At 45.4% G+C, this 19451-nt stretch overlaps 1 protein-coding gene across 3 annotated transcripts in view; it reads left to right on the forward strand.

The window, feature by feature from the left end:
• TTYH3 (tweety family member 3) overlaps nt 1–19451 on the forward strand; it is an 82529-nt gene that overhangs the window by 29201 nt on the left and 33877 nt on the right. For all 3 annotated transcript variants that reach the window (XM_026116198.2, XM_064520176.1, XM_064520175.1), the window contains exon 2: nt 13216–13385. In XM_026116198.2, coding sequence (XP_025971983.2) covers nt 13216–13385 — 170 coding nt within the window. The remainder of the gene's footprint in view (nt 1–13215; nt 13386–19451) is intronic.

A 19451-nucleotide genomic window follows, 5' to 3' on the forward strand; every position in this document is an offset into this window, starting at 1 on the left:
GCAGCTGGAGGCAAACCTGGGCTCTGAAGGCTTGTGCTTAGCACAGCACTCTAAATAAGCTGAAAATACTCCTAAAATGGGGTCATTGGCCATGTCACATGCACAGATAGTCCAACAGTTGTACATGCTGGTATACACGCTGTATAACTGCATAATGATCTGGACCTCCCAAAGCAAGAGAAATGTTGACAAATTGGAGCGTGCCTATAGGAGGGCCACTGAGATGGTTGGAGGAGAGGCTGGGGGACCTGGGACTGTTCAGCCTGGAGAAGAAGGCAAAGGGATGTGAGCAGCCTTCCCCTGGGTCTCAGAAAAGGCAGCGTCAGACTCTCCTCAGAGGTGCACAGCACAGGACAAGAGGCAACAATCATAATTTACAATGGGAAGGGGCAGCTGGGCAGAATCACACAGGAAAGTCCTTTTCCACAGTGCTGAGCCTCAGGGAGGCTGGGGAACCTCTGTCCTTTGAGACACTCAAAGCCTGCCTGGCTAGGCTCTGAGCAGCCTCATCTGACTATTGAACTAGGCCTGCTTTGAGCAGCAGGTGGGACTACACTGACCTCCAGAGGTCTTTTCCAGTCTTTTTATTTATTTATTTTTTCTTTCTTTCTTTATTGTTTTATGGGACCTGTGAAATTGAAGTTTGTCTCTGAAATCTGGCAGGAGAAGATGTTGACTCAGTGGAAAGAATACTATACACTGAAGCTTTAAATGTGCATCTTTAACACGTAGGTGAATGACTCTTTTAGGACACTGTGTATTTTCAAGTTACTGAGAAAGGAGACCAGACAGCCATGAATGCTGCTTTCCCCCTGCTCCTTTGCTTGCTGAGTGAAGCCTGAGCTATGCTTTACTTTCCTCCCACTGCTCCCCCGCTGGTTTGATCTCTGTTTAAAAAGTATGCTTAACCTTCACATCCGCATATTCTTCAAAATATATTGGCTCCATCTCCAGATTAGTAAGGAATAAAACAGGCATTCTTGTTTTATCTCTAACTAATAAAGTCCAAGCGGGTTACAAACTAACTGTAATGAGAAGCTAATCGCCAGCCTCCTGCACCCTCTGGGATCCCAGGAGGTTACTGGAACAGCACACTGGCCCAGTTTCGCTTCCTCGTGTGTGCAGTGAATGGATTTTTTGTTTTGTTTGGTGTTTTGAGCATGACTCTTTATAAGCTAGTTTGCTGGTTGGCTGCTGTGTGTAGGGCCGGCAGTTGACAAATGACTTTGGGAGGGTGAAAGCAACCTAAGTAGCTTAATAGGATTTAGCTCTGTCTACACTGGCTTGCCAGAGCATGTTATAAACCACTTTAGTGGGATTCCTTCTTTAAATATAACCATGACATCAGTGTAGGCAGAACTTCTAAAAGAGCTCTGGGAGCTTTCCTGTAAAATCAATCTCAAAATGCTGTTCAGAAAAATTAATGAGTGGATGTCTACGCAGGAGCTCAAGTTCTGGGAGGAATCCTACCACACTTGCTCTGCTGAGCAGGGCATAAGGATCTCTGAAGGAGGGCTGTGTGCGTACTAGTTTACATCTTAAATACTTTGATTACTAGTGTAGACTCATCTGTCTTGGGAAAGCAGAACAGCTAACAAGAAATCCTGTTAGGACAAAAGTGGTACAAATGCTTGCTTCTTTCAACTGATGTAACTATTAATACTGCAAAATAGCTCATTATGCTACATATTCCCCAAACGTGGTCATAAAGAAAGCCAGCAATGAGGTATATTTGTCCCTGAACACCTGGTAGAATACCAGTACACCACTGGGCCTTGATAACTTTCAACTTTGCAGGCAAACGAGCTATAATAGAGATAAACAGCTTTGTGTAGTTGAAAGGAGCCCATTCCCTCTCTTCCCCGTCCCATGCTGGGAAATGGAGGAACTGTGCGCTTTCAAGTCTGAACAACTCTTCTCAGAGTGGGATACCTTCTATAATGCATGCTGTGGCACCGTATTTAACTCAGAACCACATCTTTTATTTATTTTTTTAATCTGTACATGCATTCCCTGTTACCTGTTGCCCTCCTCTCATGAACGCTTTCAGGACATGAATTTAAATTAAGGTCCCCTTTTTTAGCAGCATGACAGCTGAACAGCAGAAGTGGAGTGGCAAATCGTGTGTATGCTGACCACTTGCCAAAATGCTCTTCTGGAGGGAATAGCATCTGACTTCATCTTGGTTGCTGAGAAGACCATCTGCAGCTCCACACTGCTTAATGGAGGAAGCTGTAAAGAAAGCATCTCTATTCAAACTGTATTTCCCTTCAGTATAGCTGCCGGAGGCCCTAATCCCTTCTCGGCAATTGGCGGGGAGCCTGCGTGAGGCCTTTCTTCGCGCTGTAGCTTGCCTTACAGAGGCTGCAGTACTGAGAGGAGAAGTGGTTAATGAGGCTCCCAGTCTTGTCAGTGGTGCAGAAACACAGGCTCCAGCTGTGACTGTGGTGGGTCTTGGCTAGCTTGGATAGTTTTTGATCTGCTTCCTCTGTTAGTCTCTCTATGGTATTTTTTTCCTGGGTTTTAAGGTTCCCAATAGTGAATATTGGTTGTCTTTGTCTCTGAGGTTTTTGAGAGCTTTTTTTTTTTTTAAAGGGGGGAGGGCAAAAAAAGGGGAGGGGGGGCGTAAAAAGCCACACAAACCAAAAAAAATACCCTCAAAACCCAAAAAACAAAACCAAGGAAGACTCGGATTGGAAATGTTTCCTGCACATGAATGAGTCTTTTGGGGGGAGGGAAATGCATGGCGGCTTAGGTTGAAGGAAGAGATTTCATCCTTTCTTATCCCAATTGTAGTAGTCTTCAAAGAGGAAGTTTGGAGTGAATTTATGGCAAGCAGAGGAGCGCTGCACTTGTTTGTAGTCAATAGTCTGTGGTTAAATGGCACGTTCGCATTGTTTGTGTGAGGAGGTCAGTTCAGTCCCACAATCAATATATAGGTCAGAGGTCTGTGTTCCTCTTTTCCCAACTTGTAGGAGAAAATAGCTGTGCTTTTGGGATATTACCCCTCTCCGGTTCTTTGCAGCCCCTCTGCATGACAGAGATACTGCATTAAAGCTGACTTTAAATAGAAAATATTTTAAGGAAGATGTCAAAGGGACAGCTAGAGGCAGCACAATGGGCTGTGAGTTTTTAAAGATCTAGGGCTTGTCTGCCTTTGATTTCGCTCTTTATCCCTTTGCTGAGGTCAGCCGTCAGGGTAGCTATGCCAGCGCAACTTGCTAATGCAATCGCGAGCGCTGTTCTTCTCGTCCTGTAATAGGCTTTATTCCTATTCTGAACTCCAGTACGTTTTTGCTCTGTAAAGAGCCATTTGGCCTGCTTTGGCTGTGTAGACAGATGCCTGTAAAGCTGAATGGGGCAAATATCAGTGCAAATGCAGTGCCCCATTTTCTTTTGTTTTTGTTCCACTTCTCGCTTTCAGTTTCGCAGATTGGCTTCAGGGTTGCAAGCTGAGCACAAACTAGACTTGGATCTCGATGTTAAAGATACCTGAGTAGCTTTTATCCAGCCTATTCATGTCACTGAAGCATAAAGCCCAATTATAGCAACTTTTATTGTCCGTTCAATGCTAATAAAAGCACTTTATGAAGCTACTTGAGTTAGATTTGTTGTCTTTGCCAGGAGAATATCCCCTTTTTTTTCCTAATTAGATTTTTTTCTTTTCTTTTTTTTTTTTCTTTTAACGCAGGTTCCCCCAAATGTCAAAGTGTATGCTAGAGCTTCTTAGTGACACTAGAAAATGGTTCAACTTGTGGCTTAATCTTTTTCCTAGTAGCTGCTGTTTAGGGAAAGACCTCTTCATGATGCTAATGGTATGAGATAAGTTGTATACGTGTTAGTAGGCATGTTAAGTTGCCTTTCAATTCGACATTAGTAGCAATTTGATATTGGAGTTTCCATTCCAATTTGGAATCTCTCAAATTATATTGCATCACTTTTATGTTTCAGTGCAGCAAACGTGCTGCGTTTACAGTGTACAGCAGTGGATGTATGGCAAAAAAACTAAGACATAAAGGGGATTAAAATGGTCTCTGCAGAAATGCTGTCATTGAGAATTTTCTGGGCAAGACCTCATTCTGCAATTAATTCAAGGACGCAACCCCACTGGCACAGCAATGATCACATTTGCTAAATTTGTTTTTAAAATGTTTATCTCTTGGGTTGTCTTACTTTCTTTGTTCCCGTGGTGCAGTCAGATATCTTTTCCATAATCTTTCTGATAGTAAATACTGCTAATTCCTTGTTTCCAGTTATGGTTCTTTATTATTATTTTGTTTTAAAGTCATCTTTACAAATCAGTTGAGTCTTGCTGTAAACCATAGTTCTACCTCAAAAATCTCCTTAAAACCAGGTTTATGTGGTAGGTCCGAGTGCACACTGGAATAAATCATTTGCACGCAGTGCTTGGGAACAAGGCAAGGTGGCTGCCTTTCCACTAGTTCTGCTGAGCCGCTTCTCCTCGCGCTGCGCGAGGTTCCTCACCTCTTGGTGCCCGATCGGCACGCCGTACCAAATTCTGGTTACAGTCCTACCAAGTTGTTTGGCAGTGGAAGGTTACAGTGATGCCGCTAAAGGAGCGAGATGTTGTATAGAGCCTCGTGGTGGAAAAATGCAAGAGCAGGCCTGTCCTGACTTTCCAGAATCATTTTTGTCCAAGTGTGGTTGTTAAAAATTTCTCTTCTGTTGAAATGAGCTCCTTTCATGTGGAAAATGTGGAAGCAAATCTGGAAACTCGGTGTGGATTTTCTTGTCATGTGGACTAGAGGGGAAGTGGATTCGTTCAAACCGTCTTCCTTTCAGCTGTATTGATATGTCTGCAAGTCACGAGATGCACGGAGAAGATGCCAAAGGAGAGGCCTGTTTTGAAGAGTGCTCCTGCCGCACATCTGCGTGTGCTTTGTGCACAATTGGATGCACGGGCTATTAAAATGTTTGAAAAAAATATCCTCTCTGTCCAGTGAAACTCTTCAAATTATGCATGCGGTGTCACTGAAGATGCTCCAGCAAGTTTGAAATAATGTGAAATAATGACAGAAGCAAGCAGAACCAGATTATCTACAGCTGTCATGCTTATGGAAACACTGCCATCCCTGTGGATGGGATGGGCTCACCCTGTTGATGGGCTGATGTTCCATTTGGGCTGAATTTCCACAACGGGGAGAAGTTTGTTTTGTTTTCCATTCCACAGAGAGACGGCTCTGCTCGTTTCCTCTCTTCTTCCCTCCTTCCCCTCCTCCCCCAGTGCTTTGTGTGTCCTTTTCCAAATAGAAACGGTATGTGAAAGCCCCTCTCGAGGAAGATTGATGGTTGCCCGCTAATGGAATACTGCACGCTCCGTGCAGCTTGCAGCACCCGCCCCGTGAGGCCTCTCCTGCTGTGGAAGCCAGAGCTGAGGGCTGAGTTCAGCGTGTTCAAACTCTAGTGGTTAATCCCTTCCAATTTGGTTAGCTATTATAAGAGGAGATGATTAAGCAGGCCAAGTAATGCTGCTGTGATCCTAAATGTGGTGTGTAAATCTTCACAAGGGCTGTACCATTGCCTGTGCAGCCCTGCAAAGGACGGGCTTTGGGTCCTGCGGAGGAGCAGGAGAGCTGTGGAGAGGTGCGTGCGATCATCTTTACCGAAAGGTCCTACCTTTGCACAGAGCTCTTGAAGTTCATAGGAGCAGTATGAATACTTGAGTTTCAAACCATATCTAATAAAAAAACCAGGAATAGCTGAAAGGAGCTGTTAAAGCACAGACTCCTTACAGCTGGAGTCTAGAAAGAAAATCCTTGAATTTAGAGTCCATCCCAGAGTGCACATGGTCTGGTCAGCATAGATGGGTAAAACGTGATGTCCCAGCCCTTTGCTTGCTACTGAGCAAGGACAGGCGCAAATGAGGGGGAGGTTTTTCTCTGACTAAAGTGCATTGTCTCTGAGAGCCCGTTTACTAGAAGGGGGAGGGAAGAAGCAGGGAAATTAGATTAAGTCACTGGGCTTCAGGCCTAAGCATTTCCTGCCTCCCCCCCTTTTTTTTCCTCCTTTTTTTTTCTTTTATATACCCGTACTGCCTAGGTCACGTGCTCCGCTGTGCACGCGTACCCTTGTCTCTATCTGCGTGCAACAGGCAACTTGGCAGTGCTGCATCTTGCCTTCAGGGAGCTGCAGGCCAGCAAGAGCAGAGCTGAACTCCCGCAGCAGAACTGCACATGTGGAAGAGTCTTGGCAGGGGAGTTTGTGCAGCGTTTGGGTTTGAGCCAGGTGAAGCAGGCAGGGCTTGCTTATCCCCGAGTTGTGGGAGCATTAAATTCATACTTCCGTTATAGCACAGGGTTTCTTTCCATTATCCAGTTTGCTGGAAAATTACATTGTGAGGAGATTGGGTTTTAAGACTTTAATGGATGGTACAGCTTTCTAAGCAAGGGAATAAAGCCGCTTCTAAAAGCCCTCAAGTGGAGGAGCTAGTGTTGGGGAGGAATGAGTGAGCTAATCTGCCGTGGGAAAGGAATGTCTGCTGAAATTGTGCAGATCCGTCACGGATGCGGTGGGCAAGCTGAGGGTGGATGCAAGAAGTGCAGAAGACCCACTGAACTCTTTCAGTTATCCTTTCAGTGCCCTTCCCTTTAATATGCCAGATATTTACTTGATTCTTTTCTTTAAACAAAGTTAACATCCAGTTAACTTTGTCCAACCGGGAATATTAGGAAGGAGTAAACTTCTAAAGCTGAAGGCCTGTTCTCAAGAGGATTTCGTACACATTCTGCAGGTCTGGGATTTTGGGCAAAGACCTGCGTGAACACTGGTGCATCCGTTTTTTTAGAGCCCTGGAAGGGAATTTGCAGAATCCCCAGAAAGGAAATCCGCCTTTTCAGCGAGAATGCTCATTTGACAAGCTGCCAGTTCTGAGCTAAGCTTCATTTAATAAAGATTTAGTCTGTGGGGACATGTCAGTGGAAACTGAATTTGGTGAGAGTGTCTCATTCTTTTCATCACTGTAGTGCAGAGAGGCTTTCAGCCAGCATTATGGAGAAACTAGGGATAAGAACATCCAATTTAGAGGACCCCCTTACCTCTGGGAATATTTCCTTGCTGTGTAAGATGGAGATTGCTGAGTTGGTAACAGCTGAGGGAATAAATGGATTGTTATTTGACTTTAACCCAATAGGACTCCAGTGTTCACTGCTGATTAGCATGGCTTAGATCTGCATTTGTGGGCAGAAAAAAACCCAGCACAATTGTTAGGCAAATTCTTTGTACTAGACGCTTTCAAACTCTCCTTAGTTTGGTTTGTGAGCTGAGATGCTCTAATGAATGCCAGCACCTGCCCCCTGTAACCTGTGGAAGGTGCGGAGCGCAGGCTTCGCTGCAGGATATGTTCAGCCACAGCTCTCGGCAGGACTCTGGTGGCGATTGTGTTATTTATTGGTTATTACAACAAGGCAAACAGCAGCGAGCGTGTGTCGTCTTGGCCTCGGCGCTAGTGGCTTCTGTGAATGGGATCAAATATGAAGACCATGTTGCAAGTCTTTAATTATGAAATGAGGGGTCAGAGTGTTAGTACGGAGGAAATGATAAATTTTTAATCACCCTAGCTTTGTTCTCACGTATCGCCTGCACAAAGGCACTTGAGAAATTAATCTGAACTAACTAAAGGAATAAATTCAAAGCAGATTAGTTAAACCACCTGGAATGCGCTAAAGTGAATTAAACTACACTGAGTTAAAGCCATTCTAGTTGAACTATGTTAAACCTCCATGTGAACCCTCATTTGTAATTAAAGTAGCTTTAGTTCACAGCTGTAATGTCAGCTAGCTTAGGAACGCCCCTCACTGCGTAGACAGCGTCTCGGCGCTGCAGAGCTAGACTGCTTACGTAACCAACCTGGTTAAATAGGTTTGAGCAATCTAGTCATGTTAGGGGATGTTTCAGCTGTTTTATTTTAATGTCTGGTGTATTACCTTTAGGTGATTAAAAAAAAATAATGACATAATCCTTGGCATTTTCATTTTCCAGAAACGCTGTCAATAGCCTAAAGAAGCTAAAGAAAAGGTGTCGGCCTATGTCACTGCTCCAGTGTTGACTTGCTCTTAATACGTGTATTTGCAATCTACTGCACTTTCTTACAGCGTGCTTTCTCGGGGAGATGTCTGCGTGAGTAGATGAGCCCGTGGAACCTGTGCGCTGTTTCCATGGTGCTCTTCCTTGCTGCCGAGGGATCCTGAACAAAGGAGAACACATCTTGGTACCGTGGGAAAAGGCTCTTCCACAACATGTTTCCTGTCCAGCCTTACTGCTCTGCTGTGTTGAACACTGTAATTGGCCTGGGAAGGCCTGTCCCCCAGGCAGGGGAGATATGGATGGCTTAGTGCTGAGATCAGGCAGTGGTTTCCACATCCTTTCCCTGCCCCCCTCCCCCTGTTTTTCCCCCTCTCTCCATTTAGATTTGCCAGTATGAGGTTGGCTGCGTTCCCTACGAAAGCCCGCTTCCGCCTGTAGTGGCTGTGGGATGAATGACATCCCGAGACACTTAAATGTCTCGACGTACACCAGCGAGACTCTTCTCCCACGTGCAGCCCTTTTCACCAGAAGGGTGATGGAAAGAAAAATCGAGTCTCTGAACACACAGCATGTTCAGAACAAGTTGATGAGGGGTCAGAGTGTTTTCATGTTGCCAGCCTTAAAAAGGGATCTGTTTGATAGGACGTAATTACTTGCAATCTTTGAGTCCATGAGCTGCTTAGATGTTCCAGACTCTGCAAGAAAGGTGCACAAAGTAGCGCAGGCATGACTTTATCCCAAGCAGTTTCTTTTCTGGCTAGGAAGACTTAAGTCCTTCATGGAATAAATAGATACGAGAGCTCCTTTGGCAGCAGCCCAGTTTGCTTCATTTGTTCTTCTGGGTGACCATTTTTCTCTTCCCACACTCCTTTAACCTCTTCTCTCTGTTTTATTATCGCATTCTCAAGTCTCTGCATGGAAATCCAGAAGGAACATTAGTTGCAGACAGAGTGGAAAGCTTTCTTTTGGCAAAAGCTAACTTTAAGGTAAAACGATAAACGGTTCACAGTCCGGCAATGATTAAGCCAGCTGTGGTGTTCAGATGCTCAAAAGCTATTGCTGTTAGATTTTTATATTTTGTCCTGTGGGCTGAAATTACTGAGCTCAAGTTAAAATAATTTTAGAATTATTAATGGAAGATGAAAAGCATGAAGTTTTGCTTTTAAGGAACCACCTGAAGGCCTTCAGCTTTGCTCCTGAGTTTCTTCATGAGGTTTTAGTGGACTTTGTAACTAGTACTGAAATAGCAGTGTTGCTCAGAAATAGCTGTCAGCTACTCCGTGCAAAGGGCTGTTCACTATGCTGTGCCGCTGTTAGTACAGTTAAGGGCCAAGAAGTGTGATAATTGGGAGTTTGATAGCTTGAGGCTGGCAAAACTTGTAGTTAATAAACACATGGATCGTTCTGAGTTTTGTGTGTATTCAAGGTTCACTTTCTAAACCTGTCCAGCCTGCCAGGACTTCCTATGCTGAGTAAACCTCATGGCAGAGGGGAGGTGGTGGGGTGAGGAGGACAAGTCCCCAAGCCAACGCTCCTTTGTACAGTCAGGTGGGAACAAAAAGCACTTAACACAACGTGAAACCTCGCTCACCGCACGTGAGTGCAGTCCAGCCCTGCCCTCCTGCAGTTCAATGATTCATTTTTTTAGGCTTTCCCTTGTAAGGCAACTTATTTGAATGTATCTTGTGTATCCCTTTTCTCGCGTCATTATGTAGACCACTTCTCCCCTTCGTGACTTTGCAATTGCAAGGATGGTTTCTTATGTGGGGCACTTCCTATAGAGGAAGGATGAGATGGGGTTTATTTGTGGATTTTAACCTTAATTGCAGCTTCAGTAGCTAAAATTAGCCTTCTGGGATCATGGTGATTGGAGGTATATTCAGGTAGCTAATGGCATGGATCATGCTTGGGAACCAGCGGTCTGAAAGAGCTGAAACTAACTGTTTTGTATGGAGATTTTTCATCCTGTAGACAAGGCTGCGTGTTGGTTAAGTCAATCCACAGTAACATAAGGCACCTTACTAATTGGTGATCCATCTCGGAGACCAAGAATGATGCTATACTGAAGGCTGACCTGCATGTATGTTTTTTGGTATAATATCAGCACCCTTACACCATGCAAGAGCTCCTGGGAATGCCTCATCAGCTCTAACCAGCCCCTGGATATTTATGTGGGGGGTTGTTTTTGCCATGTCCCATGTTGCTTTTGCTTGTGGTGCCTCCTTTCTGTGCACGGGCACCTAGATGTTTCCCACTTCTTATCCCCATGGGGAGAGCAGGTACTGGGAATCCCGGCAACCCTGCTGGAGTCGGGAAAGGCTGTTAACGTGGCAGTGGCGACTGTGCTGCAGCGGAGACTGCGCTTGACAGATTGAGTGTTTTCGGGTGTCACGGTGCCTTTCCAAGCTAGCAGTGCTGCACACTGTTACTTCCCTACGTCCTGTTGTTAACTTTTATTTTGAAAGCGCGTGTTAGCTCTGTAGCTTCATCTGCTGCCAGCCTGGCTGATACCGCTTGGATTTACACTCATTTTCAGGGACTGCTCCGTCTCCGCTTCTACCATTAGTGTCAGCGCAGTGGTAAAATGTTGCTCCTCCAAGTTGTCTCCATTTTCCTGCAAGTGTAGTTCATGCATCATTTGCTGTAAAGGTTCTGATAGTTCAGCGAATGTTAGAAGACGAATTGATGCTCTTTTGTGGCAAAAGTCCCAGTGCATGATTTTACATTCACTCGGGATAACGTGGCCTTGGATAACCGAGTCCCAGATTTAGTGTTGCGGGATAAAATGTCTGAGGATTTTGTCCAGCCTCAACCCCCTTTTTTAAATACTGTCATTTAATCCTGACAAGCAGGCACAGGCATATCTCTGGTTGCAACTGGGCTTTCACTGCCAGCCAGTCTCTGGGTCCTAAACTGAGTCATCAGTCAGAAAGATTAATATCTGCTCTGCTGGATGATTTCACTTGTTGTCATGGCACGTATCCATTAATGGAAAACAAATATTCTCTGGAAAATGAAACACAGCTCTTGGTGTATTGGCCAGCCAAGTCCTTTTGGCTAAATGCTTAAATTAAGGCATATATTTAAGCGTCCCTTCAATTGTCTCGTGCATGGCAGGGTTTTTTCTTTTTTCTGTTGTTGTCTTGTTCTGTTCTTTTTTTGTATGGGTCCGTTCCTCTGCATCTGGAGCTGCAGCATGGGTTTTTCACTGCTAAAGGGTGGCTGGGAGGCTCTTTGCAGCCGGCTGCCTCTCTCCCGAGGTAATGCCTTTTAGCGAGTACGGGGAGGCTGAGGGTGTGAAGAAAGAAGTGCAGGCAAGCACTGTAGGAAAGCTTTGTATTACAGCAGCCCGAAGTGTTTAAAAAATAAAGAATATCCCCAAGGAGCCTCGTATGCAGAATGTGTTCGTTACATTAGTATGGAGCGCTTGTTCATGGCAGGCCTTCCGAAGGGGGAGAGCTTGGTCTCCGAGCACAGCTTCCCTCTCGAAGGCCTCTTTCTGCTCGGGAACTCGAACAGTGCACGCACCATCTGGCGTGATCATGGGAGAGGGGGACCGGGCCTTTTCCCTTCCACCCCCACTTCTCTCTCCTAAAAATCAAAGGGCTCCGTTCCTACAGCGCTGAGTTTGTGCTGTTTAATCTGAGCAAGTCGTACCTGTAGGCCTCCCCCGTCCTCCGTGCGCTTGGTGAGCTTTGAGCAGGTCTCGCAAGGCTGCGAAATGGGTTTGCTGCTACGTGGAATAGCTGTGCCGCCGCAGACGGCTTCAGCCAGCGTGAATCTCGTTACGTGCGGCTGATGGGCACTACGGTGGTGACGCTGGTGTTCGCTTGGCTGGGGAGCGTGTTGCAGCGTCGCGCGGCTTGTAGAGCTTGCCAGAGCGCTAACACAGCTGGAAGCACCTCTGGAGCAGAATGGCTGGTGGAGGGAGGGAAGGGCAGAAGAGCCTGCGAGGAGGAGGTGACCACCAGGTCCCGCTCAAGACGTTCACAGCCTCCGTCAAGGATCTTGCCGTCTTAACTGCAGCATCCTTTCTTTCAATCCTTGGACCAGGAGGTTGTTTAGATGAGGAGGAAGCATATAAGTGCTACTTAAGGAATTCCTGCAAGGGGAGGAGAAGAGATAATGAATTAAAAAAAAGGAGGGGGGGACCCCAAACCTTTGTTTTACCCTTGCCGATACAGATCTGTTTGCCTTTGCAATATTGGGACAGCAGGAGATGATTTAGGCCCTTTCCAGATATTTAAGCTGTTTTTAATAAGTTGTCATTTGTCACCACTAGCCAATCTTTGCCCAAAAAAGTTGATGGATAAAATACTATTCTTCATTCACGTGGGAAAGAGTGGCTGGATTTGGTGTTAGATGCTGGATTTTTTTGTGTGTGTGTGGAAACAAAATTGGTTTACTTTTTTGGGTTTTGGCCAGGATTTTCTGAGTGAAAAGAAATTGGAATGGAGTTAAATGGAATTGGAATATACTTAAACACTTACTGCTTCCCTTTCCTCCTAGGGAACATCTGAATAGAAATAGATGTAATAAGATAACTAAGCTTGTGACCACTTCGAATCAGTGTGTCTGTAGCATTTGCTGTTAGTTTTGGTCTGTCTATATATATGGATGGTATATGAGGGATTTACCATTTATTCTAGGCCTACCTAGAATAGAAGCTTTGCATGGGGATTGATTTTTAAAATTCAATCTCACACATGTATAATAAATTCCACCCCCTTTCAAACCCACTCATGCACTTGGGTTTCTAATGAATAAGCTTGCATATTTATTCATGAAGATTAAAGAACTGCACAGATAGAGGCAGCTGGCTGAACTTTTTTTTTCCCCCCTCTCTCTCTAAATCTGCTGACCTCTGGTCTGGAGTAAAGCGGAAACCCTCCCTGATTCATTTAGGCTGTTTGTGGACTTGGGTAGACAAAATGGCTCAGCTATTTATGGTTTAGATACAGAAGCTGGTTTTGTGGAGTGGGGGCACGAAGGGGGAGGAAGGGAAGCTACCACATGCTAAGGGCTAAAAGTCTCCTATAAAAAGCTTTTCCCAAGGTTGGGCTTCAGGATGGTCTTCTTGCCAAGTCCTCAAGCATTTGGGGCCCCGATTAACAGCCTCTGCTATGGGTGCAACGCGGTCAAATGTGACGACAGTGTTTTTGCCTTCCGCAGGCCCTGTTGCTGTTGGGCGGCATTGCTCTTTCCTGCCTCGCTCTGGACCTCCTCTTCCTCTTGTTCTACTCGTTTTGGCTGTGCTGCCGCCATCGGAAGAGCGAAGAGCATTTAAACGCTGACTGCTGCTGTACAGCCTGGTGCGTGATCATCGCCACCCTCGTGTGCAGGTGAGGTTGCTGCCTGGGAGGGGTCTTGCCCATTGCTCAGGATGGTGCATTCTGCGCGGGTATTTTGTACTTGGTATGCTGTGTTTGTAACTAGTAAATGTTGGCAGTACTCCCTCCTTCTGCTCACTATATGCATGTTTTAAATATCTGTAATGTATTTTCTTCCTTTCTGCAACTTACTGAACTACCTAGTGGTTTGAGCAATATGAAAAGGAATAGCTGATGTCCTGCTCTTTGATACTTTGCAAGTGGTTAACCAAGGACTCCTGAGTCTTCAGGAGCTCATCACTTAGCTGGGATGGATACAGTTCAAATATTTAGCAGGTCTAGATGGGATCTGTCAGAATCTGGCATCTAAAAGGAATGAATATATGGGTGAGTAGATTATGAAGAGAGAGGCACAATTTTGGAGGTGGGGGTGTGGGGGAGTGTTCATATTTGACCGAAAATGGACTTTTGGACCTTGCAGTCAGTATAAGACACTCCTGTATTTCATTATCTGTACTCATGTGCTGTCTCCAAGGGTTGCTAGTAATGCTGCTAGTGTCAGCAACGTTTCATGTTATCACTGAACAACAGGAGCTCTTGGAGGTGAGATGAAAAGAAGTGTTGCTGAATAACACAAAAAGTTAAGTGATTAGTAGAGAACATGGGCAGAAGAAGTTAGATGAAGAGGTTTTAGGTTTTATGTTTGTGTTGCTCTGCTTTTTGGTCAGCTCAGACAAGGATCACGCTTCATAGAAAGATAGCAATAGGACCAGTGAAAGCAGGAAGATGTTTGCAGACTTCTGAAAAGAGCCTTGGGCTTAGTTTGTTTTGACTTGGGCAGAATTAGTACTCTGAGATCCATGGACTAACGTAAATAAAGACGTCTGTCCTGAGATTGAGCTTTGCCTTTCTTGGATAAGAATCACTGATGCTCGGAACTGGCAACTAGGACAACCTGGAGTCTTCCCCCCATGCCCCAGCCTGGGGTGGCGGGTCTGAAAGCAGTCTCCCAGAAGAGACGTGTTGGTTTTGACTGGAAATATGCAGTTCTACAGCATCAGGGTAGCATGTATCACCTTTTCTTTCTGCCTCCGTTTTGATAAAATTCTTTAAGAAGAGTTATGACTAAAGTAAAAGAAAAAAGTGTACTGCCAGTTGTGCAAAGCCGCTATAAGGGAATTGGCTCATGTGTTAATGTGATTTTTGAACAGGCTGAGTGAGGTTTGGCTTAGTGAATCCACAGTGGATGGTGTGATTAGAAGTGTGAGAGAATTGTGCTAGCTAGGGCGCATAGGGGTGAGGAGGAGCTTGAGCAGCCTTACTGCCCAGAAAGGAGATAAGGAGGAGACGAGTGCATTTTGTCGTGTCTCATGGCTCACTGCTTCTCTTTATCTGCCGATAGGTGGTGGATTTGGAACGCGTCCTTTTTGGAGGAGAACGTGTTCCTTGAAGGCCAGGCTTAGTTGTTCAAGGATTAGATCGTGCTGTTAATGCCTTCTCATATTTGCTTTGTTGAGTCACATACTTAGAAGAATAGAAAAACCCTGAGGTGCTGGAACCAACTCAGCGGAGCAGGCATTACTGTGTTGTGAGTTTAGCAAGCTGGGGATGGCTTTGCCTGTAGAGGCAGGGCTTAGTGGTGAGGAGGAGAGCTCGTGTGTTGGCAAATAGACCCTTCTTTGTAGAGAGCTCTTACGTGCCTTGCTGGCCACAGATAAGTGCCTGGAATGGAAAGGCAAAATAGAGAACAGCTCGCATAGAAGAAATCTCAGCCTCAGTCACCTTTCTTGTTAGTGATCTCAAAAGCTTCAGCTACATCCATTCCAATCCACTGAAAGCTCTGTGGTCCTAACCCTTCCTTTCAGAAGCTCCAGCTGATGCTATTTATAGTTGTGCTGCTGCTACCAGCTCCTGGTAGCTATTGTTAAGCTGTGTTTGTGTCTAAAGCAGCTGCTGCAGTGTGGGGGTTTTGTTTGTTTTTAATTGTATGAAGGGTGAGAAGAAAGTATTCTGCACGTCTCCCACAGCATGCAGGAGACAACTTAAAGTTAGAAAGTCAGCATTTAGATTCTGGTAAATCTGATGCAACTTCTGGTCTTGTCCACAAGCTGGAAAACTATTTAGACTCCTCAAAATCTGAACCATCTGTTTTCGTCCATGGTGTACCCGATTTGTTTTTGCTGGCATGAAATGGAGAAGTATCCTTAATGTTAAGAATCTACCTGAATCTGATATTGCCTGAATATTTGTCTTGTCCTTTTTTTTCTTAGTTTTTAAACTTCCATTCAGAAGTTGGCACTTTTGAGCAATAGCAGGCTGTGGTAAACTGAGGTGCCGTTTGAGTGCTCCTTGCTCTCCCGCAAAGCCCACGTTTGTTTTCTGCCTGTCCCACCGCAGCTGGACACGACAGGGCATTCGAACTGATGCTGTTTTGTGCTCTGTGTTCAGTGTCAGAAGCAGATACAGCTTCCTACAAGCATGGGCTCTAACCTGCGCTAGTAGGAAGTCCCAATTAGATAGCAACAGCTAAAGTATTAGTCAACTGGCTATATCTTATCCTAACCATGCATTACACATAACAGAGGTGCCAGACTGGCAGATGCTGCTGTGTTTCAGAGCGACAGGGAATAAGGTTATTCTAAATGTCAGCCTGTAAGAGCAGGCTGACCTGCAAGGCAGTTTGCACTGTTGTGTGCAAGGTGGGGAAACAAGGTAGCTTGGATGCTCGAGTGGTGAGAGGTTCTAAACAACCGCTGGGCTGGGCTGGGCTGTCCTAATGTCGTAAAGTGGAAGCGGCCACTGACCACCGTCTTCCTAGCTGAGAGCTAGTTACCTTTGGGTAAGTCCAGCCATGCTCAATGCACGCTTATCTAGGTAGTACTTAATCCTGGAGGGCTGGTTGCACAGTGAATCCTGCTGAGTCCTGGCTTTGTCACTGTGGATCACCATTTCCTAATGACTCAGTATCTCCTGATGAGCGAAAGGGAAAACACTGAGCAAGCAGGAAGACATAACTGGTTAACAGAAGTTCTCTAACAAAATAGTGTCTCTAATGAGTCTCCCCAGTCTCTTTAGCCACAAAGCTGCAGGAATGACCTGTGTAGGTTACTCCTTGATTACCTAGTTTGTCGCTAGTCCTTACAGTTTTGATCTGTGTCTTGCAAGTAATTTCATCCTCAAATCTCTGTAGTTGCTGCTAAAATCCCCAGAAGGCAGCTCAGCTCTGAAGGTGGATAGGAAGTTTCATGAAGGGGATACCTGAAAAAAAAAGGGTACAAATGGATGGTGAAAGCCTGCTTTCTCAAGTGCCAGTAATGGCACTTTCCCTTGGTGCTAAAGTGCAAGGTGGTAATTAGACAGACAAATTAACATTCCTCCTGAGAACACAAAGTCTAAAAAGGCCTCTCCTTATGAAGTTCCTGTAATTAAAGATGACTTGGTGTAGTTAGATTATTCATTTCTAAGGATGTGATGGGAATGGGTAGTGTTCATCTTTTCAGTCTGGTGATTGGATACCCACAGGGGTTTTCACTGCATGTGTATGTGTTATAGCTGGAAGAGCTCCGTCAGAAGGCATGAATATGCTCTCTGGGTGGGATTAATGCCTCTGCTGTTGATGTATACCCCTTGTAATCCAGAAAACAGTTTTCACGGGTAGTATCGCAAGTAGTTTGGAATTAGTCTTGATTTGTTTCATTCTGGGTCTTTATCATGGGCTGTCCTAAGCCGCGTGACCCTTGCATACAAACGATGTGAAAGCTGTGGCCTCGGTGAAATCCAGTTGTGAACTTTTCAGCAGGAGAGGGAAGTGTGAGGTTCCCCCCGCAACTTGAATGTCTTGAGTCTTGCTGAGAAATGATAGTGAAGCGTACGTACGCAGCATGCAGTACTCGCAATCGTACCGTTGCACCGCTGTGAGTATGCAGACGTCCTGGTGTGCTGCTGTTCTGTCTCAGGTCTCGCACCCCGTCGAGGGGCTTGTGCACGTGCACTGTCCCTCCCCGGTGGGTGCTTGTGTGTGCGCACCGGTAATGGTAGCGTTAATCTCAGGAGTGCGGTGTTTTCTTAACGTTACAGATGTGGGTTTCCTGAAACCCACCACAGTGACTGAGTGGCTGAGTCGCTTTTTAAATGCAATATTGGGCCATTGAGCAGTAAAAGCACCTTTTTTAATATGCCGTACCAGCTGGGCAGATTGATTTTTAAGATTCTCGCTTAAAATATTAGCGAGAAGGAGGTTGGGGGAGAAATAGGGTTAGCAGAAGGGACAGGAGACTAGCAAAAGTAGGTTTGGGAGGAAGAGTTGAGGGTGGGGTAGCGTGCAGCAAGTAGGGGAGAGGTGCATGTGTGCATTAGGGAGAAACAAGAATAGCAGAAGTGGAGATGACTTTCCTGCGGAAATGTTAAAAATGTGTTAGAGTATCTTCCATAGGGTGGAAAAGCTGTGCCATTCAGGAATGCTGGTTTAGTGTCCACACTGCATGACGGAAATGCAGGCTTCCCCATGGTGTGATGACTTTTTTTTTTTTTCTCTTGATCATGTGGTGGGAGATAGAGCTGCTGCATCTCAGCCTATAGAGCCTTCCAGGGTTTGTGCAAGAAACCATGTGATTTGTCCTGACCTCAAGGACTTACGCTGCGGGGTTAAGAGGAGTTAATCTATTTTTAGTTTAAAAGAGCGAGTTTAAATAAAAGAAGCCCCTCTGTTTCTCTTTAATCAAATAAAAGGTAGTTAAAAACAAGTGCAAATCCTTAAATCTGCTTTAAACAATAGCAACTTATACCATCATAGTGTGCGTAGGCAGGGATTTGGAACAACTGTTAGGTTTAGGTGAAGCCAGATGCAAGCAGAAAGCTAAACAGCAAGTCCTCTCCTCTTCCCCCCCGGCAGCTCCCCGGCTGCCTGCCCTTCGGCTTTGCCCCCTCCGTTGCAGTACGGATCCGGGCAGCTGCAACCAGCACGCGCTGCTGCGCTTCGGGGCCGGTTTCCTTCCCTTTAGGGTGGTGGAAAGGGAAACTCATGCAACCGTAAAGCTTGCTGCTAGGAGAAAGAAGGGCCGTGTAAGTGGTTCTCATTAGCGCAGGACACAAATGCAGCATTAAGTTTTGCTGGCCAGTAATGGGAATAATTAATACTACGTATAGTTCCCAGGAAACATGATATTGTGAACTTTGCTCTCTGAATTGAAGGGCTTTTATCTTCAATCCTGTTGCTCTAGTATTTTCTTTCAGGAGCGATGACTGCGCCGAGGTGGTTAAGGGCAGCTGAAGTGGTCATTAACGCGCTGCTGGACGGGAAGCCTGGGAGGATGGCTGCTGCGCTGCCTCTGCCCTCGGTACGGCAGGAGAGTTTCAAGGCAGTTGCCTGTAGTTGGTAGCACTTTGTAAATGGTACCCTCTAGTAAATGGGGTTATGTACCTTGCTGCATTGCGTTTTTAAGGACAAAGCGACTACTGCCACTTCACTCTGAGTGCCGTTTCTGAACCTTTTCCACCGCACCACTGCTACTGTGCTGGGAATACTGAGAGCCAACCAGCAGATTTTGGGTGCTTGCCAAGCCTTTGCTGAAAGAATAGGGTTCTAGTGGTTATAAAGCGCTGAATAGAAAGGAGTCGCAAAATGAAGGAGTCAAATCCTCATCTTCAATGTAAAGAATGTCCTGGAATTTATTTGGTGCTGACACACCAAACGCAGCTGTTAGGCTCTGCTGCTCTGGATGGTGGAATGGTCTGTCTGAAGCCGTTTGCTCTGATAAGACAAGGGGAAGTTGAAGGCAGAGGTTTGTAATTACCATGACGGGCTGCTGAGTTGCCATATCCTCAGCATAGCTCTGGATCTGTAATCTCTTGTTGTGTTTTCTTCTAACTAAATCTGCATCCTAGGCATGCAGTTTCTGGCTCCAATAATAGCTGCAACCAGTGAGGAATGAAGAGGGCTTTTCTCTCTTTATCAGTTCCATTTGCGTTATGGAAGTACTTCTGAGGAATGGTGTGTATGAAGAAAGAATGAATTCTTGTAATAAGACTAAATGTTGTAAGAGTTGCATACTGCTGCTGCTTTCTGCCTATGATGTAGGA

The sequence above is a fragment of the Dromaius novaehollandiae genome, chromosome 14, assembly GCF_036370855.1.
Source record: "Dromaius novaehollandiae isolate bDroNov1 chromosome 14, bDroNov1.hap1, whole genome shotgun sequence".
Classification (NCBI taxonomy): domain Eukaryota; kingdom Metazoa; phylum Chordata; class Aves; order Casuariiformes; family Dromaiidae; genus Dromaius; species Dromaius novaehollandiae.